The following is a 25990-nucleotide window of genomic DNA, read 5'->3' as shown; positions in this document are numbered from 1 at the left end:
ATTTAATCTCAGGGGTAATTTTGCGTGTATGTATGGGTATGGAGGTATGTATATGGAAATATACGAAAATAGGAGTGAGTAGGACTTGCTTCCTCTCGTCTTTTCTCCAATGCAGTCTTATCTTTCTTGCTTTCTTCCCACCCATTCCTTTAGCCCCCCCAGTAATTCAAATACGTTCCTTCTCTATTCCCAATCACCATCCGAAGTCCACCAAAGGTATCTTAAAAAGAGAAAACCAGAAAAGAAAACGGCGCCAACTCGAGACCTCCAACCTGTTTTCTTTTTCTACCCGTACCTCTCCTTTATACTTTACTACCCCCCATCGAATAAAGGGAACGCCAAACTGCCGGGTCGTATAATATTTTGGTGTCATGGAAACGTAAAATAAGCGAGTGTCGTGCTGAACCACGAAGAAAACGATGTCGTGAGTTTTCCGTTTCTCGGGACTGCTTTTGTCGTAGTGCGTATTCATATCCCCAGATCAAACAAAAAACAAAGTTTCAAAACAATTTCGTTTTCCCCAATGTAATCCACTCGCCCACACCATAACCAAAACTTTTTGAACCCGACCAGAATTGTTCCCCGTAACGCCGCTGCTGAACAGCCTTCGCCGCAAAATAAACATTAAAAATGATGGATATAGTACAATAAACTCAATCGAGAAAGCCATGTCTGTTAGTACAGTTTATCGGAAGATAGTGAACGACAAAGGAGAAACCCAGGAATGGGCGAGGCGCGGGTGAAGTTATTGAACGGTTTGATAAGCTGGTGGAGGCGCGTCGTCGCGCTCATCCCACAACTTCTCGTTACGTTGCTTCTCATCATATACTCGGCGAGCGATTTCGTCAGCCATCTTCATGATCCAAGCTTCCTCCAACATCACAGTGTTCGTCTCTGAGCCATCAGATTTTGAGGTTTTCAAATCTGGCCGTCTAGATGATGCATTTTGGCTTGTTATTCTCTCCATATAGTTTGGGACCGTCTTGCTTCCATCTGCGGGGGCTCTTTCCGGTATGGCGAGGTCTTCATATCTGTCTGTGTTCAATGGGGTTCTGATGGGCGCTGAATTCCTTTCGCCAAACCGACTCTGAGCGGAAACTTGTGATATTGTTGGTTCTTCTTCAACTTCTTCGGGAATTGATGTAGGTAGGATAAGTTCCGAGTTGGGGACGGTAACCGATACTGTATCTGATACGGTTTCACCAGCATCGCTACTTGTCTCGCTTCCAGCCCTCGGCCGCCGCAAATTTACCACACGAGTCTTCTTTTTCCGAAGGTTTCGTGAATGCTTCCCAGCTCCTAGGCCAAGCCCACTAGCAGCTGAATTAACACTAACCAAAGAAGGGCGTGTGGGTAGAGTGCCCTGGTCCACACTACTAGCATCAGTGAATGTGTAGATCGTCGAACTACCATGTGCAGACGGCATTCGGTACATGGTAGGTGTTGCCATAGGCGTTGATACACCTGTATCATGTCGGTCTGTTGGACCGGCCCAGGCCCTGAACATGGCATGGCGAATACCGGGGGTAAACAGCGACAATGTCCGGTGAGAATCAGTCAAAGCAGCCAATCTGAGCATGTTCTTCTGTGAGAATAACGACTGCGCCCCTGATCCGCTGTCTAATGACAGTGAAGCAATCTCAGCTGCATCGAGAACATGGCCATAAGAGTCAACTGCCTCAACGGGTGGGTTTGCGAATGGGTCAACAACGGCCTCATCTTCATCATTGTCTTTTACGATTTCCTCTTCTCTAGGTATTTGGTCAGGACACCATAACCGGAGTGAGAGCTTATGGATAATAGCTGGCAGTTCTTCCATCATGAGATTTCTCAACTGGCCTTCAATGGTCCTTTGAAGATAGTCACGAACGAACTGAATAGAATCAAAGGTCGATGAGACCTTGAGAGACTCAAGAGGGTCATTGCGGAAGACTAGTGTGAGACCCTTCTGTTTGGAAAAGACTAAGATGATAAACGCAGACAGCTTGATTTCAGACAAAGTAATAGAAAGAGGAATTGTCAATCCAGCTGCTGCTGCTAATGGCTGTGGCGACGTGAAGGTCGGCTTAGCTGAGAGGTATGTATTCAATGGATTTGCCTACAGCCTTGTTAGTTGCTACTGATTTGTTACGTGGCGCGCAAGCGAGTTTTAGTTCTTAATAGGAGCACATAAGAAACATCCCCAAAGCGCGAACCCCTGTACTTCATTTGGAGTATTCATGCGATAGCTCCACAAAATGCCATGGAATTATTGCATTGTTATAGTAATATTCCAATCAGAAGTTGAGAGAAGAAAAGAGGGAGCACTCTGGGTGAGAGTTAGGAAGATGGGTAGGGACAATGGGTAGAGAGCGATGAGGAGATATCGCGTAGCTCATGGCGACAAGCACTTGCTTGATTGAGAAGATACCGACGTTTTGTCAGCGTCTAGCTTCGCGGGCCCTTAGGATGAAGACTATCCCAGAATAAGAAAGATAATGACACCAAGGGCTAACATGAGCTTCTCTTCAACCCTGGGGCTCGATGCTCGGTGACGTGACTAATCCGTAGATAGAGATCTAAGAAAGACCACACGTACCTGAACTCTTGTCCGCAGTGTCAGGAAAGCATCACCAGAATAGCACATCTTGAAAATGCCCCGAAACCTATCCTCGGCAAGGTCTCCAATCTCGAGGATCTCGAGGTCTGGGGGCACAGAGCCCAGATTCAACTCGGTGACGAGAATATCATCGACGATAATGGGAGGTTTCGGGTATTTGTTTAGTGCGCTTGTTAGAAGCTCTTGTGCGCGCTTGTAGAACTCAGCATCGGCCGCAAGCGGCGACCAGTTGAAGTTGAAGGCCATAGTCAGGACTGACTTCGAGGTCTTCTACATGCGCATCGTTGAGGGGAATCGTAGCGCACGCGGGGTGGTTGACCGCCTGTCGGCTTATGAATAAATGGTATCGCGACTTGGATCCGTTTGACCGCCTGACGACCCCTGGATGAATTGTCTGCCAACGCAATTACTGGGCTTGACCGCCTGCCGATCGTACATAAAACGCAGACCGCCTGTCGAGCTGGACCAAAATACCCATAGACCGCCTGTGGGTGCACAAAAAAAGAGAGACAAAGTGGATCGTGAGATGCAGTGGCCAAGCGCCTCGGAGCTTCGTCTATCGGGGTAGGACAGGGGTATTACACTAGGAGGATCGGAGGCGTGCAGCAGCGCAACACACAAGGAACAACAAGGTGGAAAAGGCGAGAATGGGTCGAGGGGAATTAATGACGGTGAGACTGGGACGGGACGATTCTGTCGTCAGTTGCTCGCTGATCGAGGAAAAGAAGCTCGGCTCGATGGGAAGGATCCGGGGGTTTGTATAGGCCTGGGGATTTTTCGGGTGGTGATCTCACGCTTGACTTTTGTTCTGTGTGCATAAAAGCGATAAAATGACGCTATGCAGGGCCACTACTGGCCGGGGCAGCGGGCAGGACAAGGCGCTAGAATAGTCTGAATGGGCTGGGATGATGCCTTTTTGGGTCCTGCCATGCCCTAACTCCCCTAACTCCAGTATAAATGATGTGTAATGCGTGCTAAATCCCACAACCCTGCAGCGCGCTGGTGCGCTGTTCGTTGGCTGAGGTGGGCACAAGAGATAGCGCTGAATATTTTCCAGCCGGCTGGTCCGGATTGGCTGGCGGGGGCTGTAGGGGGCAATTAGTGGGCCTGTCGCGCGTGATTAGCGTGCAGCGGAGGGGCGAGATAGAACTGGAGAAGACGCGGTCGACGCAACCGGTTTATGCTCGCCTGACCGATGCAGTTCTTACTCTGTATGCGTACATGTAACCAAAAACCCGAAGAGCGGATGGCCTATGCTCTGGCCTATGCACACAATTTATTGTGAGTTGTCTCCCGACCAAGGTGATCCCGGCGCTGGGTAGTGGCAGAACCCTGAAGGTGGGACGGGGGACGTCGGTGGAATCTCGTCGCCTCAGAGAATGGGTCGCGTGAACATGTGCCAGTATATATTGCATGTTCTTTCTACTTCCAAAAAAAACCAACAACAACACCGTCATGAGGAACCAAATCCTGCCAACTCGCTAGAAGGAAAAGTAGCTCACCAGGCACCGTCATCCCATCATCCCACACCACGCCAATATCATGAGACATATACCTACCTACCCTGGGTTCAGGTTACTAGTGCAAGTGCTGTGTACTACAGTATGTATGTACGTACCGGTATCCTACAAATCGGAGGCGGGGGTATTGGCGAGCCCGCTTCGGACATCTCCTACAGTATCCCACGGTATCCCACCTAAGGTGGCACCCGATGATGGCTGGGCTCGGCTGGTATGTCCCTCGTCGTCCGTTCTGCTGTCCGTAGTGTCCAGCCGTTCTTCTGCGACCCCTCACCTCGTGCTGGAGACGATGCGAAAAATTTCCACCGGTGTCTGACCAGTGGACTCACCACCCACTTAATGTGGCTGTTCCTACACTACCAGCATTACCCGCAACGCGCGGGGTCCCAGTGTCGCGTGAGCAGCTCATTGGAACCATTCTTCGGTGAGTTTCGTAAATAGACTTGCGATATGTAGGTTGTGTTGCATGCGAAGCTCGCTCGGCACGTACGTGTGTAGTTCGCTGGCCACAAGATGCGGACGCGGGTGTGGAGAAAATGGAGGGCTTGCATTTGGCTGCGACAAACGAGGCGTCATGATAGGATGTGGCAAAGCATCAGATGGATACGTACACGTAGGTATTACCAGAATAGATACCTAGTTGAGACGCCGGCTACATTGTTTCAGAAAGCTTCTGTGTGTATGCTTCATATTATTCCATTAAATAAGTAATTAATCATCGTGAAATCTATTGGGTACGTTTCAGCGCTCTGTAGCAAAGAACCCCGACTTAGGTTGTCATCCTCTGGTATACTAAGAAGTGGTAGCTTGGTCGGTTTCATTCCGGGATCAGGTCGGCTAGGTTTGGCTCAAGACGCACTGCGTCGAAATGGGGGTATCGACCTTCTCCTCACCCTGATACCAGCCATTGTTGACCAAGTTCCAGTGAGACTCTTGCCAGTATGTCTGCTTCTCCTCCCAATTCTTCTTGTCGACATCGGCGAGTTTGATCTCGACGTCTTTACCGACGTCATCTGGCATGCGAACGTAACAAGAGCAGTCTCGTAGCGTCATGGCTAGCCCAAAGTCAGGATCCGACGGGTGATCTAAGAGAGCTCTGTCAGGATCCCCCTTTGTCTGTAGCTCACGAAGCTTTCTCAGAATGCCAGTTCTATCAAACGCATCCGCGAGACGTTTCTGATCTCGCGCCGACCACGCTGGCGCGAGGCGCTTGATGGTATCCATGACGACGTCGGGATCCTCGTGCACAAGACCTAGAGGGCATATTGGTGTCGACACCGTTTTCCCTTTGGCCAGCTTCTGGCTGTTACGAAAAGCCTCCCGCGCACACGTGCGACAGCGCTTGGCGTCAGGTGGGGCAATCGGTGACTGTGCCAGCCACTTGGGCTTGAACTCGAGAACCGAGTAGCCCGGCGACGCTCTCATGTCCTGGATCAGCATGGCGTAGCCGGCCCTGATATCACTCTCGTCGGCCTTGTCCCTCTTATCATGTAGTATGTGCGCAATCTCAGCTGATATCCGGATGAGGGCCTGAGGAACAAGATGGTGGCGACCGACTCGGTCCTCGACCTGCCCCTCGTGAAACTCTTGTAGAGTCTCATAGTCACAAGGTGTCACGCCTAACGTGGCCTTAGGGACACGGAGTAGAGTGCCCTCAAATCGCCCCTCTGGGGCTGTCGGGTCCTTCGATTCGGAGACGGAGAAGACAACGTTGGCTCGTCCCTCGGCCACGTACTCAAAAGCGACCTTTTGAGGGTTATTGACTAACTCTTCGCATTCTCGCAGTATCTTCTTTTCAAGATCCCTGTCGTAATGGGGGCTGCCTGTGGAGATTGGTTTGGATAGCTCTTTCCATATCGCTTCCATTATTGAGAAAAGAAGGCGCGTCGAATTCTACAGATTAAGATTACGCTATTAAGGAGATGTTCAGATGTGTAAAGGAGAACTTTCGGTTTAAGATCGAGATCAAGGGAATAGAGTTAAATGCTGAATGGTGCGACCTTTAGATGAAACAGAGCTTGAGGCTGGACTGGTCTCACCCACAACAAGTGTTTCGGGGCAAATGGTAGGTAAGAAGCGAGTGACGTGATAAAACGAGTGGAGGATTGAAGGAATGGCCTTCCTTCAGATCATATTGATTGTCGGCTGGCGACTGCGAGGCTTTGAAAGGGAGGGAGGAGTGTGTTACCAACCAAGATCCGAGTCCAAGCGTAAGGACCTGGCGTTCTAGCCCATGGCGACGGGGCAATCCGGGGGAAAGCCCTGCAATAACGCGCGCTTAGTTGGGCTCTTCAGACGCTCGACAAACTTCCAAGACTCTGTCATTCATGTCAAATGCAAAGTTCCGTGTGCACTGCCCACCGACTAACCCAGGTAGCTCGAGTGCCGAAGCAATATGCGGCTACTCTCCTAGTACGGAGCGCATCGCCTCTCGCTAATACCACTGGCAGACTTACGATTGGCTCGTGGTGGTCGGGTTCTTGTGGGGGTCATGATATAGTGTGTAGATATGTGTTGTAGGATACCCTAAAGTTGATGCTGTCACGCAATAACGCGACCTGAATATACTATGTAAGCATCTCGCGCTTTCAGGGAACTTCGACCTATCACAGTCGTGTGTGGCAGGCATTGGACTTGTTCGATATGTCGTATGCTATTGTATGATTGTATATGCTCTAGCCGTAGTGCAGCTCCGTATGATTAACACATAAATATATAGATACCCCTATGCTTAAAAATTGTGCCATAGACAAAACCTTAATGAAGCCGTAACGCCTGCGCCTACTTAATGCAATCCCGTTGGATGTCTATGATCATAGTTCGTCAGATGCCGGCAGCAGTAAAACTCAGTAAGCTGCCAGCAGCCAGTCCAGCTACGATGCAAACTCCCATAAATGCGCCAGAGGCCTCACGCTCACTTTCCTCAACCCATTCGCCGGCCGCCATCATACAGTTAGCGGCTAGCCAACCGTTGGTCAAGCCAAACGGTAGTTGGACAACGAGGAGGTAGAACAAATCGCTCCCAACTACGGCGCCACGGCCGTGAAGGTTGCAGAGAAGATACAATGGTAGAAACACCGAGCGTGCAATGCTGAAACCGAACAGAGCAGTCGGACGATGTCGTAGTGATATGACGAGGGAAACAGACCGTCCTATCAAATCTCCAAAGTTCCAGAAAAAGAATCCAAGAGGGATGAAGGCGGCAGGTTGAAGGAGCGGGTTCGCGTCACTAGATGGTGTTACGGACACGATCTGCGCGGTGAAAACAGGGAAAAACATGGTTAAAGTGAAACACAAAAATACGCTACCGGCGATCCAGTATAATTTTCCGAACAACGTGGTCATACTAACGACTTTGCGCGAAGCACGTTCCGCCTCTTCAATGCTAGCCATAGATTCCGCCAGAGTCTCTGTCATTCGGCTCTCGACCATCGCATTGTGCCGCCGGATCAGTGGTATGAAAGCGACAAGCGACACTATTGATACTACCACAGCCGTGAGGAAATAGATGAACGCTGCTGTTCCTTTTTCTGGGTCAGCCGTTCCCGGATCGGCTGTTGCAACTTCCGGGGGTGGCGCAATGAGGACCGAAATGACCTGGACAAGGGACGGCAGAACGCCGGCGACGCCCTGGCCCGCCATTATGGCTTGCATGTACTCGGACCGGCCAAAGCTTGCTGCAAACGCGAATACTCCATTCTGCATCAGTGCTGCTGCCCATGATGTCAACGCTACCATAGTCAGTAGAAAGACGAGGTACGTCGTGGTAGACGCATCGAGGAATGATTCTGACGATATCACTAGTAGCGCAAAGACGGCGGCGTTGAGGTAGAGGGCGGAATTGACCCGGAACGGATAGGAGGCCGAGTGTTGCCGGTTGGCTAGGAACGCCGCCCCGACGAGATTCGTGAGCGTGGATACGGAAAGGATGGCGGACTGGAAGTTCCTGACGGCCCAGTCGTCTGTTCTGAAGCGATACTGGAAATACGGCGCGGCTGCGAGGAACATGTTCCTACCCGAGTTACACCAGTTAGATAGACCCTTATTAGAGGTTCATGATACAGCCGCAGAGGGCGCGCGCGCAACACATACCAAGCCCATAACATTGCGACGCCGAGGACGGCGAAAATGCCATACTCGAACCATGAGAAAGGCACGCCATGTTCATCGTCGTTACCATCAGGCCCGGAGACACCGCCTTCATCATAGAGCGGTCGGTATTCTTGCTCCTCTACCTCCTCCCTCTTCCGAAATAAAGATCGCATGCGATCCATCCTTTCTGTCCGAGCAAGGCGGAATAGAAGGCCACTATGTTGTGTGCATCAGCGAGGTGAATGCGACTAGGTAAGATCTATGGGAGCTTATACATACGTAGGTAGGTAAGTATCTAGCACTTAGGAGGTAGAGCTAAGTAGGTAGGTAGGTAACTCAGTTGACTGACTTGACGATTTGGAGCTACAATACTGGGCTGAGCGGGGCTGTCCAGGGACTTGTAAGAATACCCATCAACACCTTGCATTTGTCGACCAGGGTAAATGGTCAGGCAGCCTATGGTGGACCTTAATCAACAACTTCATACCTTACTATATAGGTACAATCCTCCATGCGGCACACGTACTTGGCATAGACAGGTAAGGTCATGCATACTTGTCATAAGGTCGATAGCGAGCACCGGAGAGATAAGCCATTGCCGGTTCCAACGGTCATTGACAGCGTAGATGTGGCTTGCCCCGTCTGACACCGACATACAAAAGGTATACAAGTAACACAAGCCAAGTGAGTTTCCGTACCTGAGTAGTCATGTGCAGGTGAGTGTGCGGTGACAACTAGACACCCTGCGTTACGTGGTATTCCGCCTGACCTCCGTGCCTTGGCGACAAGTTGTGATGCGCCACACAGCATATGCATCCGTTGTGGCACCTTTGTTTGTTATCTACATACATATTCAGATAGGTAGTACTGCAGAATACGCGTCCCATCAATGTGAAGGTATCTAGACTGCCTACATACCAACATGGTAGTAATTACTATATGGCACACCTCTCCATAACTCTATTTTATCCCTTAGCCTATGTTCCACCCTGTAATCAGATGAGTACTGCCCAGTTTCGGACAAAGGGGGACATAAAGTAGGTGTAAACCAGGACCCAGATTGATTCATGAGTCCACCTAGCCTCTAATCTCAGGACTTATAGATTGAATCGCTTGCGGTCTTTTTCCATCTTGGCTTTCCATTGCCAATGTGTAGGGTCATTTGGATCGCTGCCTGCAAAACCAATGCCCTTGCTAATACGACGTAACTTTAATGTGAAACGGGGTCCCAACTCCTGTAAGCCTATTGAGCACGTGGAATTAGCCTCAGTTTGGTTTAACAGATACGAGATGTGTGTAACAGGTATGAGACAAAGAACGAAGGGTGACGGCCCAATTATTGGGGTGGCGATGTGCAAGACGAGGCATGTTCAAAGGGTCTCGGGTGTAACACAAAGCTTGGTAATGGGGAATATCCATCTGCTAACCACAAATCCAACGATGACACCTGTAGACGTGGGAAGAGAATTGTCGTAATCCGAGGCAAATCATGTTATGCTGGGCTCATTTGACGAATGAAGAACAAGTAAATGATACTCACCGCTCCGAATATTTTCTACTCCAGCCATGTTCTTGCCATCGGCAGCAACCACACTCTTTTCGGTCTCTCGCCGTTCGCGAAATATATATCTGTGACGCCTAAAGAAAATGTAATCTCTCTGGTTATGGAAGGTGCAGACCTCTATAGCACACTCTAGAGTTAGTATGTACCAAAAAGGGTAAGAGTTCAGCACATGTTGATGGAGCATGCAGGAGCAATGCTGTCCGAAGTGGGAAGCGATGACTTTAGGGACTGACCTCGACCGGCCAATTCAGGAGAGGCGGGGAAAAGGCTCTGTAAGACCTTTGCTGTGCACAAGCCAAGCGGGGTGTTGAAGTTATTGAGTAGAAGCTCGGGATGGAAACCTTGCGAGACACCGTGGCCAGGCTGAAATGATAAGGTCAGTCTCGAAAACATGTAAGGTCTCTTAAAGTAAGAAAACAGCCAAAACATGAACAAAGAAATTACATAAATACTTACAAGTTTTTTCCCATCTACCCAGGAGCTTATGGCTAAAGCAATGCATGTAGTTAGCAAGAATGTTGACCAAATATTGGGGCTCATGAACCAGGTGCTCTCACAGAAGTGGAAAGAGACCTTAGAAGGTATATCAATTAAGTCTAGAGCGGAGGGTCTTTTGTTGTCCTCTCGCAGCACGAGAAGAGAGGAGAACCCTCTATTTTCGGCAAATTTGGTAATTTCGCGGACGCTGTACTTATGTCCATAATGGTGCGCTGATCGTCGGACATATTTCGCGTTCGGTATTATGCTTTCGAATGCAGCAGCGATGTGATGTATAGTTGAATTAAAATCGGTGGTAATTAAAACTATTAAAGACGTTAAACCAGAAAATAAAAGAACACAACGATGGGCCCAAGAGGGAAGTTAGGATTGTTAAGTATGTCTACTAACTTTTCGGCTCTGATGGGCGAGCATCCGGTGAGAATAGCATTGGGAACTTAGCGAGTAATAGTTCAGGAGTCAAGTCTATGTTCGATGTGGACGCGACAGATGGGGCAAGAGAACTCTCTCTCTTATTGTCGTTGTGATCTTGTTCCATTTCGTGGTCAGAGTCTGAATCCGAGTCCAACATACTATCGGCGTCATTGTCGTCGTCGTCGTTTGCTGCTTCGGCAGCTTCTATGGCTTGCCGTTCTGCGTCTTCTGCTTGCTGAAGTCGTCTCCTTCTCAGCGCCTGAAGATCCACACTGCTTGTCAACTCCTCGTCATCAACATCGTCCCACACCCTCTTCTGATCCAGAGTAATCGGTTTATTCTTTGCGAGCCTCGCCGCTCTCAGAGACGGGTCTCGTTTCTCATCTTTCTTCCGAGCAAATCGCCTCTCCCTCTTTTCTTTCGCCCGGGAAGTCTTTTGGGCAACGGTCCGGTTTCTGTGCGACGCCATCTTCGATTAATCGATTCGCGTATGGAGCGTGGCGGCGATATATGGTGATAAAGTTGTAGATATCGAGAGCTATCGGCTTCAACGATCTCGAAAATTTTAGTGGACCCCAGACTTGGGTGGGTCTAGTGATGGATTGTGAGTACATACCTATACCTAGGTACTAGATACTGTACTGTAGCGGGGTATAATTCTTAGCTCAATGAGGGGTGGCACCTCACAGAGGTCAAAACTACCGGTACACACGCTGGCATATACATGTACCCGCATGTACCTAAGTGCAGCCCGAATGTTGCAAAAACGCATAGCACAAACCTCATAAGTTAATTTTGAATCATTGTGCAATAGTATTAGTAATTATTTGGTAACTTTCATGTTATGATAAAGATATTCATCAGGACTCGGCATAATGGCAGCAATTGAATAGTATGAAGCTGAATTGCTGAGGAATCTCCTGCCCTTATCAAATTGTATGCTTGTGTCATAACTGTTCAATTGTAAATGACGGAATGTAAATGACGGAATAACAAGTAGGCCGTCTACTCTGAAAAAGCTTCTAGATGTTTATGAGCACGTAATTACCCCAGATTTGATGTTCCTGGAAACTCCTTGTTACTTGAATCAAACCACTCGATATGTACAAGTTTCCCTGGTTTTCTAGAGGCAAAATCAGCTGTGATCTGGCTGCGGTAACACTTAAATAACACCACCTGGTAGTACTACGTATAGCGAGGTAAGTAGGCTTGGTACGAGTTCCAGCTACACTAATGATGCGTAGTGCCAGGGGCGCTTAGGAGCCTGCGACAGATCCGCAAACCAGAAACGAACGCGCTTTGCTTTGCCGCTGATCACCACGCTCCGGCGGCGGAGAGGCCTTGCCAGCCGCAGATCTAGGCTTGTTGATTGGCCGTCTGTCCCACACGCGCATCTACGATCGCCCGGAATCAGGTGAGATTTCGTGCTGCCCGCCGCAGCGTTGAGGCAAAATGAGGGTTAGGCTACTTGTGAAACTGCTGCGCTGCGATACAACGCGCGCCTAAATATGTAAAGCCTGTTCGTTTTGGGCCCTCCTGACCTCTCACCAAAATAGGTAGACCAGCGCGTATACTGCCTGCTGCAGTCCGTTGAGTAGTGTAGCCTATGTACCAGTGATTACGATGTATCACGTGAATTAATGCCAGGTAGGTTAACAACAATTTTCCACCACTCATGGGTTCCCAGGCATTGTGGTCAAACGTTCATCGATCCTAAAGTATCTTAGTTAGTAGAAAGTCTCAATGTTACAGATCTCTCTTCAAAGTCTCAGGTAGGCATGTAGGTACCCTAGTGGACTTCATCGATGCGTTTCGAATCCATTTTGCCTGTGTACTGCAATATAGCTTGTCCGGGGCGACTTGGCACAAGCCCAACGTGAAGTCTGTTTCTGCATAAGCGAAACATCGATAGGGCTTCCGTGACTTCACTCACCCCTGATGCATACGACTGTGCAGTATGTTTGTTCCTACCACGTACCTTACTTCGTAGGAATTTCGACAGGGAGTGTGCTGCCAAAGCAGCCACTCTCCTGCTAGCGAGGATTGCTTGCCGATTCAGCCCTCCTCTTTGCACTACTTGCTGCTTACTCCTCGAGCAAAGAAGGAATCTGCCCCCGACCTCGTTCGTCATGCTGTCCTTCTTCACTTGGATCTGACGTGCCCAATAAGGACGATGAGATATAGCAGAGCCTTGCAGAAGGCTTTTCGCCTTTTGGGTGTGTGGGACGCCCCTTTCTTGATGCATTGGGCGGCTTCCTTAGCCCCAACCTTCGGAAAACGGGTCTCCGACCACTCGCTGTGTTAATTGTCGTGATACTGTACAACCAATTGAGAAGTTATTCTTAGATCTCGGATCACGATTCGTGCAATTCCTACTATAACCCACATGAGCTGAGTGATTGAGAAAAATATGCGGTGTGGACTTTATGAAGTTCATCATCCGACATACGTACGTAGTAGTACGTGTAGGTAAATTCCCTACTGTACACGAGGTATCTCTCCTATTGACTGAAGTGGTACTAGTTCGGTAAATACTGCATCTACTAATTACCTCTGTAAAGCTACACACATAGTCAAATCTGGGCATTATATGCACCTGCCCTCCCCCATATCTGCCTATATGAATGAATTGAATCATCAGTAAGTACTTAGGTAGGTAGGCTAGTATGTAGGTAGATAGGCAGTTTGGCGCGAGATTGGATCTTTTCATCATCTCTGCTGGCAACAGGTACATGCAAGTGGAGTGCGTCACATCATGGAAAAGCCTTTGCTGAATATCATCTCCCAAGCCAGTCCTATATGAGACGCCCACTAACTATCTACTACTTATACTTATACATACCTAGTATTTCGCTACGCTCCTTGCTACGTGGATCTACCTGAGGTTAGCACTTTTGTTACATGTAGCACCCAGGCTAGCTGGTAGTATTGGTAACAAACAGACCACGTATATATGTAGGTAGGTAGCAGCAACAAGTTGTGACCAGGCTCATCTAGGTAATTACGTGTGTCACACAACTTACACAACTCACACAATCTACACACACAACTTACACCACAGTAATACCGGTATCCCTTCCAAAGTCGGATCTCATACTTAATACCCCTACTTGCCTACCTATTTTTACACTGCCCTAGATAGATAGATAGATAGATACATAGGCTAGTAGTACATACCTGGACAGGCAATGAGTGAGCTGGGGGCGAAATGGCAGGGGGCTGCAGACGGTTGTTGTCCCAAGTGTGACCTTCCAGGCTTTCTAACCAATCCCACAACGGAACCCCGCCAACAATGACCCTCCTTGACCCTTTTGGAATAATACCTTAACATCCCTTCTATTCCCTATTGCCCAGCCGTAGCGGTTCTGATCCTCTCCTCTACACACCAGCACACATCAGAGCACTCATCAGAACACCCATTACCACTGGGTCACCACTCTCCGGATCGTGCGTCTAACAGCCAGCGAGCGATTCAATCCATATCCATGTCCCCCGAGCCAACATACAGTTGGCTCTCTCCGCGCGCCTAAAGCACCACTCGACCCCATACTGCGGGCAACCCTATCAACATACCATCGCATCAGCCCATGCTTGGAGTTGTGACCAATCCAGCACCACGTCGAATGCAAACCTGAATCGCTGGTTTTCGACGCCCGCCGGCCCAACCGACCTCATAGTGCATGCGACGGTCGCCCGATCTTCTGCCTCTGTATCAAGCGGTCCCGGCCTTCCCTTTTCTCCGTCGCTCACTTCGTTCCAATCGCGTCTCCGTCGTATCAACCGGATACTCGACACAACTCTGGTTCAACGCTCCTTATCCTCTGTGGCTTGGGTTCAGGCACTGAGAAGCCATACAACGGCCCCCTAGTCCCTTGCTTTTCAATCAAAGGGCACCCTTCTTTCCGTCCTTGCGTGCTTAGTCAATAGTGTTTAATCGAGCATATTTCAGCACAAGGCTCTGGATCAATCCATTGATACAAATTTCTCGAGATGTCGGCACCAAATAGGTATGTACGGTGTCTTATCCACCAGTGTCTTATATCTCAAAAGTTGGCCGATGCGTTGTCGCGGTTGCGGGCGTTTCCCTATCGGCGCTGCTCTAAATCCGTCGGCTGAAATTATCGATACAACTTGAGTTTCAACCTGTAACAACTGGTTTTGGTTTACTCGCTCCAGGATCGCGCGACAATTTCACTACTATATATTCATAGGCGCTGGCTAACATTGGTCTCCTCTTTACGACAGCGTATACTCGAACAACCAGTTTATGAATCCCGGTCCGGCGCCTCGACCCCCCGGCGCGCCCGGTGACCGGCCAAGACTTAATCTAACCCCTAATACCAACATGCCAGGAAGCATGGCCAATATGGTTGGGTCGCCCATAACGCGAACTGCCACTTCCACATATACCGGCTCAACAATTTCGCTTCCTCTAGCTCGTGAACGATCAAACCAGACAGACGGCATGGGTGGTGTCGCCGTCATCAAAGAAGGCTGGGCACAGGTCAAAGAGAGTCGTAATTTCATCCAGCCATGGAAGCAGAAATACTTAATACTGCGAAAGGAACACCTCGATTTTCACAAGACGGAAGGCGGCAAGGTATCCTATACTCTATATCTCAAAGATGTAGTCAATGTTGGTAGAGTCGAAGCTGCAGGTACTATTTTCGAGATCAAGAGACACACCAATGGGTCCTCCAATAGTCCCGGTGACGATGATAATTCTATCCGCACCTTACATATTAGAGTCAAGTCAGACGACGACCTTTATGACTGGATCGATCTCCTTTATGGTCGGTGTCCCACCATGGGTGGTGTGAGCAATCCTACCAACTTCTCACATGCTGTTCACGTTGGTTTCGATCCGCAAACGGGACAATTTGTAGGATTACCGCCGGAGTGGTCCAAACTACTGAACTCTTCTGCTATTACGAAAGAGGATTATGAACGGAACCCTCAAGCTGTATTTGAGGTTCTAGATTTCTATTCCGACCTAACCAAGCGAGCAGAGAACCCCCAGCAATATTCTAGTCTAACACCGACCCCTCCTCCAGGTAGCCAGGGGAACAAGCAGCTCGGATACAATGCTGGTGGCGCTTCTGTTGCTCCCCCAAGACCAGTTCCGCCGCAGCAAAAGAGCAGCTATGGTAACATGCCTATACAGCAGCAGACCCCTCCTCCACGACCACCACCACCCGAGAACCCTGCCCAGCAGCGGCAGCAAATGCAAGGCATGGCGCCCAACTACGTTCCGCCAGATCCAGCTCGGGAAGAGCAACGTATGAGGCTAGAACGGCAGCGGGAAATTGAAGAGCAGAATAGGCGAGATCTAGAGGCTTATAACGCCTCGATTCCACAGAAGAAAACGCCCTTAGCCAAACAGGAGATTGGTGGATATGGCGGGTCGTCGCCATCAGAGCGATATAATCCGTCACGGGCACCACCTCCAGCACCGAAGCCTGCAAATCAGATGAATGGTCTGCGTGAAAAACAACGACCTGCACCGCCACCGCCCACCACATCATCCTCTAGACCACCAATGACACAACAACCTGGTATGAGCTCCACGTCAATACCCCGCGATCCTCAAGGTGCTCAGGGCGCACAACGTATGCCACCTCGAGCCGATCAATCATCTCCCACGTCAAGATATCCCAATGGTAGCAACACAAATGGATCGTCTCAGCCCCGTACAAATGGCCAAAACCAATCTCCTTCCCGTCTGCCTGGTCCTTCCGTCAAACCATTGAATGTTCCAGCCAAACCAAGTCAGCCTCAACAGAGCGATGGTGTCAAGGCTGCAGAAGCGGCTCTTACTGCCAAGCCTCCTCCAGAGAGAAAGCAAGACGTCCGCATGTCAACAATGTCTGAAAAGGAAGTTATGGCTAAACTAATAGAAGCCGTATCAAAAGATGACCCAAATATGTCGTATTCAAAACAAAAGAAAATTGGCCAAGGAGCTTCTGGTTCAGTTTATGTAGCAAAAGTCAAAGAAGGTGCTATCTCACCAGTTGCCCGAGAAGTCTTGCGCACTGCCGGATCGCGAGCTCAAGTGGCCATCAAACAGATGGATCTCGCACACCAGCCTCGCAAGGAACTAATTGTCAATGAAATCATGGTTATGAAAGATAGCAAGCATCGAAATATCGTCAACTTTTTGGATGCATTTCTTCGTAACAACAATTCCGAGTTGTGGGTTGTTATGGAGTACATGGAGGGTGGTGCTTTGACTGACGTTATTGATAACAATCCCGTCATCACGGAGGAACAAATCTCCACAATCTGTCTCGAGGTAAGCCTAACACGATACATGTCACCCCGATCAACGTTTCTGACGATATACGCAGACATGCCGAGGATTGCAGCATCTTCACTCTCAAAATATCATCCACCGTGACATCAAGAGCGACAACGTTCTGTTAGACGCTCGCGGCAATGTCAAGATTAGTGAGTTCTTGATAACTGAAATTTCTTGTTGAAGGGTTTCAGCTAATAAGGCATAGCCGATTTCGGATTCTGCGCCAAGCTTACAGAGACTAAATCGAAGCGAGCCACTATGGTTGGCACGCCTTACTGGATGGCTCCTGAAGTCGTCAAGCAGAAAGAGTACGGCCCCAAGGTAGACATTTGGTCCTTGGGTATCATGGCAATCGAGATGATCGAGTCTGAGCCACCCTACCTTAATGAAGAACCCCTCAAGGCTCTCTATCTTATCGCAACTAATGGCACGCCACGCCTCAAGAAGCCAGAGAAGCTTAGCAAGGAGCTGAAAGCTTTCCTGTCCGTCTGTCTGTGTGTCGATGTCAAGAGCCGTGCTTCTGCGGACGAGCTTCTTCAACACGATTTCCTGAAGCATGGGTGCCCATTACCAAGTCTCTCCGAGCTACTCGCCTTCCGCAAACACGCCAAATAGAAACCTTTGATGAATAGCGATACCCCGTTTTAGACTAACTTAATAATGAGTCGCATCGCACAAGACAGCATGTCGTGGTTGGAGTGTGCATTTCTGGAATGACTCGTTTAGTGTTGCGGACCATGTTGGGCGGTTGCAATTCACCTGCATCACAAGATTTGATGGGACAGATGATGAATATTTGGCACATAGAGTGGCGTCGCATAACAGTTACTATAGGCCGGCGAGACATAGTTAGCGTGTCGTTATTATATACCAACGCATTCCTTGACGTTTCCGTTTTTTTTTGGTGCCTATGAAGAACCAACATGTGCCTATTTCGGATTCTCATGGCATCTTTCTGGCATACTTCGGAAGCTGGACTCAATCATAGGTTCTTCTCTTTAACTTCTGAGTTCTCTGAGCTCGTCTTAATTCCTGAATCTGGAGCGAGATGCTGCATAGTCCAGTATACTAATACGTGCAGGTTAGTCTTTCATGTTTTTTTGAAGGTTCGAAAGGGGGTGGGGTATTCCATGCCCCAGGCGACAAATGTTAAGAATGAGAGGCTCTTGGCAATTCTGATGTTACGTTTCCAAAAATCTAGGCACATACGGGTCACTCACTATGTAGTGTTCGATCCTCACATTTGAGATAAGTTCTTTGTTCTTAGCTGATACAAAAAGGAATAAGGTAGTATGGAAAACAAAACAATGTATTTTTCGAAACATCTAAATCGCTATGAACAGTAAGCAGATCTATGCTCGCGCTTGATAAAAGAAATACTACGAAATAAGATGGGGAATCATCATCAGCAGCAGCAGCAGCACATGAGTACCGAAAGGGGCGCGATACAGTGCCCCGAACAAATCCTAGCACAGACACTCTTATCTACTTGGCGACGCGACGGTTTCTCCGTGGCCATGTCACGGATACCAGGGCTCTGCTATATCAACATGTACAGATAGGACTTTAAGTTACAGAGGTGTGACAGACACTCGAGGCTAGGTCCCGATGTGAGTGCGAATTGCTTAGGTTTCCAGCGGGTTCCTGAACGCGAAGCCGGGGATGATATTGCCCATATCGGGCGGAATCCCCATCATGTAAACTGGCTCTCTTGAGGGCCAGTCGTTGTCGATTAGTATCGGCAGTTGAACCATGTTGGACCCAGGTGCGTTCGTCTTCGCCTCGGCGGGCTTTGCGGCCTCGTCGTTGGCTTCGGCAGGACTGCTACGGAACAGATTGGAGAATCGGGAGATCAGGCCTAGGCTTTTCCCTTCTTGTTGGTCTTTCTTCTGGCTGGCGGCTGGCTCGGCTTTCGCCGTGGGCTTAAGTTCCTTCTCTGCGGCGTTCTGAGCATTGCTACCCTCCTTCGACCGACTGAGCATTTTCAAGGCGTACTTAGTGAAGGTTCCTTTGTTGGCTGACTTTTCAGGTTGCGCCTCTGCGGCCTTTTGAGCAATGGGCCTCTCAGTAGCCTTGGTACTTACCTCCGTACCCATCTTTGCTGGTGCGCCAGCGGGGTTATCGAGCGCTGGGGGGATGTGCTCGTCACCGTTAGTCCTACTCGAATCGGAAGGAGGGGGAGGGGAAACTTTGATGCTAGGAAGTTTTGGATAGCTCACGTCGCCATTGCCGGGTGCGGTTGCACTATTCGTTGGGAATTGGCCTTCAGGGCTTGGTACTTTGGGGATGGTGTGCGTATTAGGAGGCGTCCGAGGGGCGGGAGGCGGAGAATCTATCATAATGGTATCGCCCTCCGCGTCGATGTTGACAGCTGAGGAATTCATATTAGAATTCATGTTAGAACTCATGTTGGAATTCATGTTGGAATTATTCTTTGAACTCATATTGACGTTCCCCGATATCGCTTGCTTCGGCGGTATGCGGGCAGCTCGCTCAAGTAACATGGGCCAAATTTCATTGTAAAGGATATGCTCGAGCATCTGGCGGTCCTCTTTGATGAAACTCATCAGATTACTAGGAAGTGCGTCTAGAGGAAACCACTCAGATCTTTGGGATTCAAAAGTTTTGGAGCTGGGTGCTCGCCCATCTTTCGGGTTGTACTCTGCAAACACATATGTGTAGTTAAGATATTTATAACCACCGTGATCCCGCGTCCATCGTATATTAAGGATGTTCAAATCCTTAGGCTCAATGCCATACTCTTCTTTAGCCTCTCGGAGAGCTGTGGTGAGGGGACATTCTCCCATAGAACTGGCATTACCACCAATGAAGCCATAAGTACTCCCTTGGGGGACCGGCGGCGATCGTAGATCAAGCAGCAGATCCAATTTGGAGGCTGCATTCAGTCTCACTAACACAAACCCAGCAGCAGGTGTGTTGGTTCTATGACGGTGATTAGAATGGCAGTCCACATTCTTCCGTTTGAGCACAGGTTGCTGGTAATCTTTCAACCACTGGGGAGTTTGTTTTTGATCCATTGCGTGAGTCTGGTAAAAGATGGGACAAATTAGAAGAGTCGATGTGCCTATAATGCCGGTGAAATCAGGTGCTCTGTTATGTACCTAGCTGATGTGATGATGATGAGCGAGCTTAGATTGCACTTGTTCCCGAAGGCTGCTGATCACTTATATCTACAGAAACATGCATGGAAATGTTACCCAGGACAATCGGCGTGTGTAAGTGTCCTAGACAATCTCTTGAACATTGTCTTTGTACAGTTGTCAACAACAATAGAAACAGCGAAACAAAACAAGAGCAACAAGAGGCTTGTGTTCTGGGACAATGGCCTTGACTTCCATCTTACTGTCTGGTTACCATCATCTTCTGTCATTGAGCCTAGAACTTGCTTTCTGCACTGTACGCTTCTACCTAGGCTGAGCTGTGAGAGGAAAGGGGAGATGAGGATGATCTAGTTAAATTCAACAATCAGATATTTTCAGCGGCTACCTAAAGCCAACATAAGGCCATCTATATATCGAAGAGAAGCAGAGCGTTTTCCGGATATACATTTAACTGCTAGAGATATTCCCGTGATATTGAGTTGAGTGGCTTGTGCATGTTGAATGCCTTACATAAGGGTGGCTACGTACCATCTACCTAGCTAGTAGCCTTTTTGTCCATATAAAAAGGGCAGACAGTAAGTACTCACTACCTCGTTGAGCTTAATCCCTGCAAATCGCACCAAAGTTGCATCAAGCTGTCTCCACTAACAAGGGGCACTCGGGTAGGTACCTAGCCTAACTGAACCTCAAAGTGCTTCCATTTTATTCAGCCTTGCATTTCTGTCGGCCGCAAGCTATTAACTTGGACATCTCTTCTAGCCGTATTCCGATCACACTTCTATTGACCTGCGAAGGTGTGTAGAGCGGCAGTGATGGAACTGATTTGCGAACTGCGAATCTAGCTGCTGGTCCTGTCTTTTGACACGTCCCTTGACACCACGCCTATGCTACACGTCTAATCCAATTGATCGCGTCGCATTCCTACCCGAGCCTCTCTACCATACTCTCTACGATTCAACGCTCCTCGACCTCTCCATTCTCCGAGCCCGCCATGGCGACCACAAACAGCGCGCGCAATGGCCAGCCGAATGGCGCAACCAACGGTGCAGCTTCCACCCAAGCTGCCAGCAAACGCTTTTCCGATATCCCCGATACCATCGAAGTCCCGGTCCAGGAAGATGATGACTTCATCAATGTCGAAATCGATCTCAATAACCTCGTTGACGACCCCACGGAGCTATGCGACATGTTTGAAAATGAACACACAGCGCGTCTCTATTGGATGACAATAGCTCTTGCCTACGCGAAACAGAACAAGACTGACCGTGCCATTGAGGTCCTGAATCGCGGTAGTAATGCCATGCAAGACACGACACCCCTAGAGAAGCTGAGCCTCATCGCTTGTGTATGCTGGATGTACCTGCGCAAAAGTCGAGAAGCGCCGCGCCTTCCCCCTGAGGGCTCCCTCTTATCTGAAGCCAAAATTAAAGACCACTACCTCCAGCTTGCCACCTCGTCACTCAACGAAGCATCTCGCATAAACCCAGCGTTCCCACCACTCTTCCTAGCCCGCGGTGTCCTACAGCTTCTGAAGGCATCGCTACAGGCCCCTTCAAAAGCTGCCGGTGGTGGTCCTATCGATCAAGCCAAAGCCGACCTCCTCAAAGGTGCGCTCAAATCCTTCGAACAGGCCAGCAAGGTCTCACAAGGGAAGAATGTACTAGCCTTGATGGGAAAAGCACGTGCATTGTACGGGCTTGGTAACTACAAAGATGCTTTGACGGCCTACCAGGATGCCCTATTGAAGACGCCGGACCTGGTCGATCCAGATCCGCGTATAGGCATAGGCTGCTGCTTGTGGCAACTTGGCTACAAGGATGATGCAAAGCAAGCATGGGTAAGGTCTATTGAACTTAACCCGGAGTCTAAGGCCCTTATACTTCTTGGTCTACATTATCTCGACGCCAGCAGCAAAGTCCCTACCCACAGTCCCGAATTCATTAAGCTCTACAAGAAGGCTATGACCGATTTTACTCAGAAATCCTTCAAGATTGACAAAAACCAGCCATTAACCTGCGCTACATTTGCCAGCTACTTCTTATCCAGCAAGAATTTCTCTCATGTAGAGTCACTCGCAAACAAGGCAATTCAGTACACCGATGTGAATGCCATTGCAAGTGATGGGTGGTATCTGCTAGCAAGAAAGGAGCACTACAGTGGAAACGTAGAGACAGCTACGGACTACTACCGGCGTGCTGATGAAGCTAGAGGAGGCCTGGAAAGAGGCTATCTTCCGGCAAAATTTGGTGTGGCTCAGTTATCTGTGCTCAATAATGATCTCGGAGAGGCAAAACTTCGCCTTGAGAAAATCATTCAGCCAGCCGGTAAACACGAACGCAATTATGAAGCCATGATCCTCTTAGGTACGCTGTATGCGGAAGAGGTGTTTGCGAACCAACATGCCGCTACTAAAGAAGACAAGTCATCAGAGATGCGCAAAGCCATTGACTATCTAGAACAGGTTCGTACAGCTTGGAAAGATCCCAAGAAGAACCTTACACCAGATTCCTCCATTCTATTAAACCTGGCTCGTTTGTATGAGAAAGATCAGCCAGAGAAAGCATTACAATGCCTGCTTCAAGTTGAACAACTTGAGTTAGAACAAATTCCTTCCTCAGAACACCCAGAAGGAATCGAGGATCCGTCTGAGCTGCGAAACCTCCTCAGAAAGAATCTTCCACCCCAACTCCTGAACAACATTGGCTGTTTCTACTCTCAAGCTGAAAAGCATGGTCCGGCGACCGACATGTTCCAAGCAGCATTGAGCTCGTGCATGAGGATTGGGGAGAAGGGTGAGGACATAGACACCGACGCGCTAGTCACGACGATCAGTTTCAATCTTGGTCGAAGCTACGAGTCCCAAGGCCTTACGGACAAAGCAGTCGAGGTTTACGAACAACTAATAGAACGTCACGACGATTATACAGACGCCCAAGCGCGATTGGCGTACATCAAACTGCGTAAAAATCCTACCAAGGAAGGCCCTGATGCTGTTGCCAAACTCTACCAAGCAACCCCAGCCGACCTAGAAGTTCGCGCTTTGTACGGGTGGTATCTCGGTCGGGTCAATTCGCGCAAGAAGTTTGCAAATGTCAACGAGGATCCCGAGCTAAGACACTACAAGCACACTCTCCAAAACTATGACAAGCATGACAGATATGCTTTGATTGGTATGGGGAATTTGTATATGATGGCTGCCAGAGAAATGCGACGGGAGACAGAACAAGAGAAACAGAAGCGATCTGCCACATATACTCGCGCAGTAGAATTCTTTGATAAGGCGCTGCAGTTAGACCATAAAAATGCTCACGCAGCCCAGGGCGTTGCCATTGCGCTCATTGAAGATAAAAAGGATTACTCTAATGCGCTTCCGATCTTCTTGAAGGTACGCGAAACCGTCAAGGATGCTAATGTATATATCAACATTGGTCACACCTATGCCGAACTGCGTCAGTTTTCTAAGGCAATTGAAAACTACGAGATTGCACTATCAAAAGAGGGCAAGAGTAACGACGCAAGCATCTTAGCTTGCCTAGGGCGGACCTGGCTCAACCGTGGCCGGCATGAGCGGAACTTGGACGCTTTTAAGACAGCCTTGAGCTATGCGAAGAAGGTATGGACTCTAGCACACATATCTGTAGTATATGTCATTGCAAAGCTAACGGTACATTTATTTAGGCCCTGGAAGTCTCTCCAGAGCAAGTCCACTTCAAGTTCAACGTAGCATTTGTGCAGATTCAACTAGTCCAGCACATTATGAATGTGCCTGAGACTCAGCGCACCCTTGTGCAATTGGAGGAGGCCATGGACGGTCTTGAAGCGGCTATTGTGGCTCTCGATGAAATTGCGCAACACCCACAGCCTCCGTATCCTAAGGTTGATGTGGAACAACGTGCAAACATGGCACGAAACACACAGCGCAAGCAGCTCGGACGACAAGTTGAAAAACAAAAGGAATATGAGGAAAAGAACAAAGAAAAGATTGCGGCTGTACTTGAAAGGCGGCAAGCTGAAGCAAAACGTCGTGAAGAGGAAAGACAGCAGGCACTTGCCAAAGAGAAAGAGAGACAGGACAAGATTCGTAGGGAACGTGAAGAGGTAGCAGCTAAAGAGAGGGAGCGCGACGAGGCAAGACAGGCAGAGGAAGAAGCTGAGTTAACTACCGATTCGGAGACGGGAGAAAAGGTTAAGCGAAAGCGGAAACCTAAGCCCCGTGCAGAAATTCAGCCCAAGAGTCGTTCACAGAGGAAGAAGAAGGCTAAGCGAGATGAGGAAGCATCCGATGATGATACTCAACCCAAGAAGAAACGTAGGCTAGCCAAGAAGGACAACAAGCAGTACAAGTCTGCAGAAATAGTCGTAGACAGCTCGGATGAGGGCGGTGACGATGATGATGCTCTGGACCGCGCTGAGAGAGCCATGGAAAATCGCAGCTCACCAGTTTCCGATATCGACGCCGCTTCCAAGGCCGACGAAGAAGAAGACCATATGGACGTAGATGAGACTGCAAATCAGGATGATGAAGAGGAGGAGCAAGTTGCTACACGGACTACCTCAAAACGTGCGAGGAGAGGCAGAGTATTGGACGATAGTGATGAAGATGATGCCGAGGAAGAAGCCGGAAGCCCGGCCAAGGCTGCTGCAAATGGCGGTGCCGGTGCTGACAGCGAGGGCGAGAACGGCGTGGCTGATACCAGTATGGTTGATGCAGTGGACGAGGAGGAAGAGTAGATTGTATAATACCGAGCAGGAATCTTTGGCAGCTTTCCAAAGCTATAATCAGCTACGTCTTCGAAAGACAGACTCATCAGGCTCGTTCATATTAAAATAAGCATCTAGGCTAGGCGCTAGGGGCACAGCTTCGGATGAAATAGTGTAAAATACCGGTCAAGCTAAGAATATATTAGCGGAATCAAAATCATGAATAACCATTTGTCTCTTGCCAAAGCAGAGATGCTAGGCGTACCCCCGCCACCGCTGACTGTGTTAATATGAAAGTCTAAGAGAAAAATACTCGAGACTCTCGTGTCTAACCGCCCAGATTTGGTTCCCCTTATGCGATGTTTTCCCTGTAAAATGCGTTGCCGTTGATCTGTCCTAAACCTCCTGCTTATCTAAATGCCGATTGTCAAGGCTAGGCAAGACGACCGATAGTAATAATCAATTCCTTTATCACGATAGCGACAGCACTATAACAAGGGGCAGATAACTGGGCTTGAAACTTGAGCAATTCAGATTATAATGAACAAACTAGGGCTGCATGAGTCCTTGACCAACCAACTCCTTTTCGGCTGTTGGTGGCTTGACTTGACTCTATATACAACTGGGCTGCCAGCCCCGACCGCCTGGGTCTCTGGGGTCTGTTTCAAGAAGCGGAGTCTGTATAACCTCACTTTCCAATATTGCCCAATATTGCCTGCATGTCTCTGAAAGATCATGAACAGCCTGCAACGGCCTTTCGTACGGCCGAAGTGCAAGGCGAACTGCATGTTCAGCTAGTACAGCTTGTGCAGCTTGTACGCATGTGACAAGCATTCGGCTTATGCTCCAGACGTCCGACGAACTCCTCATGTAACTTGGAAAGGGTTGTCTGCTCCTTGACATTATCGGAACCAATGACATTGAGCCTGTAGTGTCTTTTTTCTATCCCTTTGTCTTGCTGCTATAATTACTTTTCCATCTCAATGTCAGGCAGACAATGACTTTTGTTGGAATTGAGATATCACGAAACTGCTTTGTATCAAACTATAAAGCAGATGGACAAAAGAACCAAATCTTATTTAAACACACGTATGAAGAATTGGTTTTGTAGTATATACGTTTTCCTTCAATACTAGACATATTTTAAGCTTATATGTTTGCCTCGATATATCTATTGGCTTT

At 48.8% G+C, this 25990-nt stretch overlaps 7 protein-coding genes across 7 annotated transcripts; 2 read left to right on the top strand and 5 right to left on the bottom strand.

The window, feature by feature from the left end:
• Nucleotides 1-552: 552 nt before the first annotated feature.
• Nucleotides 553-3411, bottom strand: F5B22DRAFT_301481 (mitochondrial distribution and morphology protein 34). The gene is made up of 2 exons (XM_047970531.1): nt 2579-3411; nt 553-2098 (listed from the first exon to the last, which is right to left on the bottom strand). The coding sequence occupies exons 1-2, from the start codon at nt 2843-2845 to the stop codon at nt 746-748; spliced, it is 1620 nt and encodes a 539-aa protein (XP_047828967.1). The 5' UTR covers nt 2846-3411; the 3' UTR covers nt 553-745.
• A 1347-nt stretch (nt 3412-4758) lies between these two features.
• Nucleotides 4759-6278, bottom strand: F5B22DRAFT_301944 (inositol-pentakisphosphate 2-kinase-domain-containing protein). The gene has a single exon (XM_047970532.1). It carries the CDS (start codon nt 5983-5985, stop codon nt 4957-4959), a length of 1029 nt encoding a protein of 342 aa, XP_047828966.1. The 5' UTR covers nt 5986-6278; the 3' UTR covers nt 4759-4956.
• A 567-nt stretch (nt 6279-6845) lies between these two features.
• F5B22DRAFT_301453 (putative nucleoside transporter protein) lies at nt 6846-8612 on the bottom strand. Its single transcript, XM_047970530.1, has 3 exons — nt 8491-8612; nt 8212-8427; nt 6846-8131 (listed from the first exon to the last, which is right to left on the bottom strand). Exons 2-3 carry the CDS (start codon nt 8391-8393, stop codon nt 6943-6945), a joined length of 1371 nt encoding a protein of 456 aa, XP_047828965.1. The 5' UTR covers nt 8394-8427; nt 8491-8612; the 3' UTR covers nt 6846-6942.
• Nucleotides 8613-9308: 696 nt separating this feature from the next.
• On the bottom strand, nt 9309-11156 carry F5B22DRAFT_648524 (Brix-domain-containing protein; the record flags this gene model as incomplete). The annotated part of the gene is made up of 6 exons (XM_047979026.1): nt 9309-9454; nt 9752-9892; nt 10009-10138; nt 10232-10263; nt 10333-10578; nt 10664-11156. 6 exons carry the CDS (start codon nt 11154-11156, stop codon nt 9309-9311), a joined length of 1188 nt encoding a protein of 395 aa, XP_047828964.1.
• Nucleotides 11157-15032: 3876 nt separating this feature from the next.
• On the top strand, nt 15033-17600 carry F5B22DRAFT_648523 (kinase-like domain-containing protein; the record flags this gene model as incomplete). The annotated part of the gene is made up of 3 exons (XM_047979025.1): nt 15033-16979; nt 17035-17134; nt 17191-17600. The coding sequence occupies 3 exons, from the start codon at nt 15033-15035 to the stop codon at nt 17598-17600; spliced, it is 2457 nt and encodes an 818-aa protein (XP_047828963.1).
• Nucleotides 17601-18421: 821 nt separating this feature from the next.
• On the bottom strand, nt 18422-20111 carry F5B22DRAFT_301358 (uncharacterized protein). The gene has a single exon (XM_047970529.1). The coding sequence runs from the start codon at nt 20021-20023 to the stop codon at nt 18611-18613; it is 1413 nt and encodes a 470-aa protein (XP_047828962.1). The 5' UTR covers nt 20024-20111; the 3' UTR covers nt 18422-18610.
• A 682-nt stretch (nt 20112-20793) lies between these two features.
• Nucleotides 20794-25038, top strand: F5B22DRAFT_614816 (uncharacterized protein). The gene is made up of 2 exons (XM_047975489.1): nt 20794-23720; nt 23786-25038. The coding sequence occupies exons 1-2, from the start codon at nt 21099-21101 to the stop codon at nt 24836-24838; spliced, it is 3675 nt and encodes a 1224-aa protein (XP_047828961.1). The 5' UTR covers nt 20794-21098; the 3' UTR covers nt 24839-25038.
• The last annotated feature ends 952 nt before the right edge of the window (nt 25039-25990 follow it).

This window comes from Xylaria bambusicola (genome assembly GCF_022495145.1).
Source record: "Xylaria bambusicola strain CBS 139988 unplaced genomic scaffold F5B22scaffold_34, whole genome shotgun sequence".
In the NCBI taxonomy this organism is placed as follows: Eukaryota; Fungi; Ascomycota; class Sordariomycetes; order Xylariales; family Xylariaceae; genus Xylaria; species Xylaria bambusicola.
The sequence above is the reverse complement of the archived record's forward strand: the minus strand, read 5'-3'. Positions and strand labels throughout refer to the sequence as shown.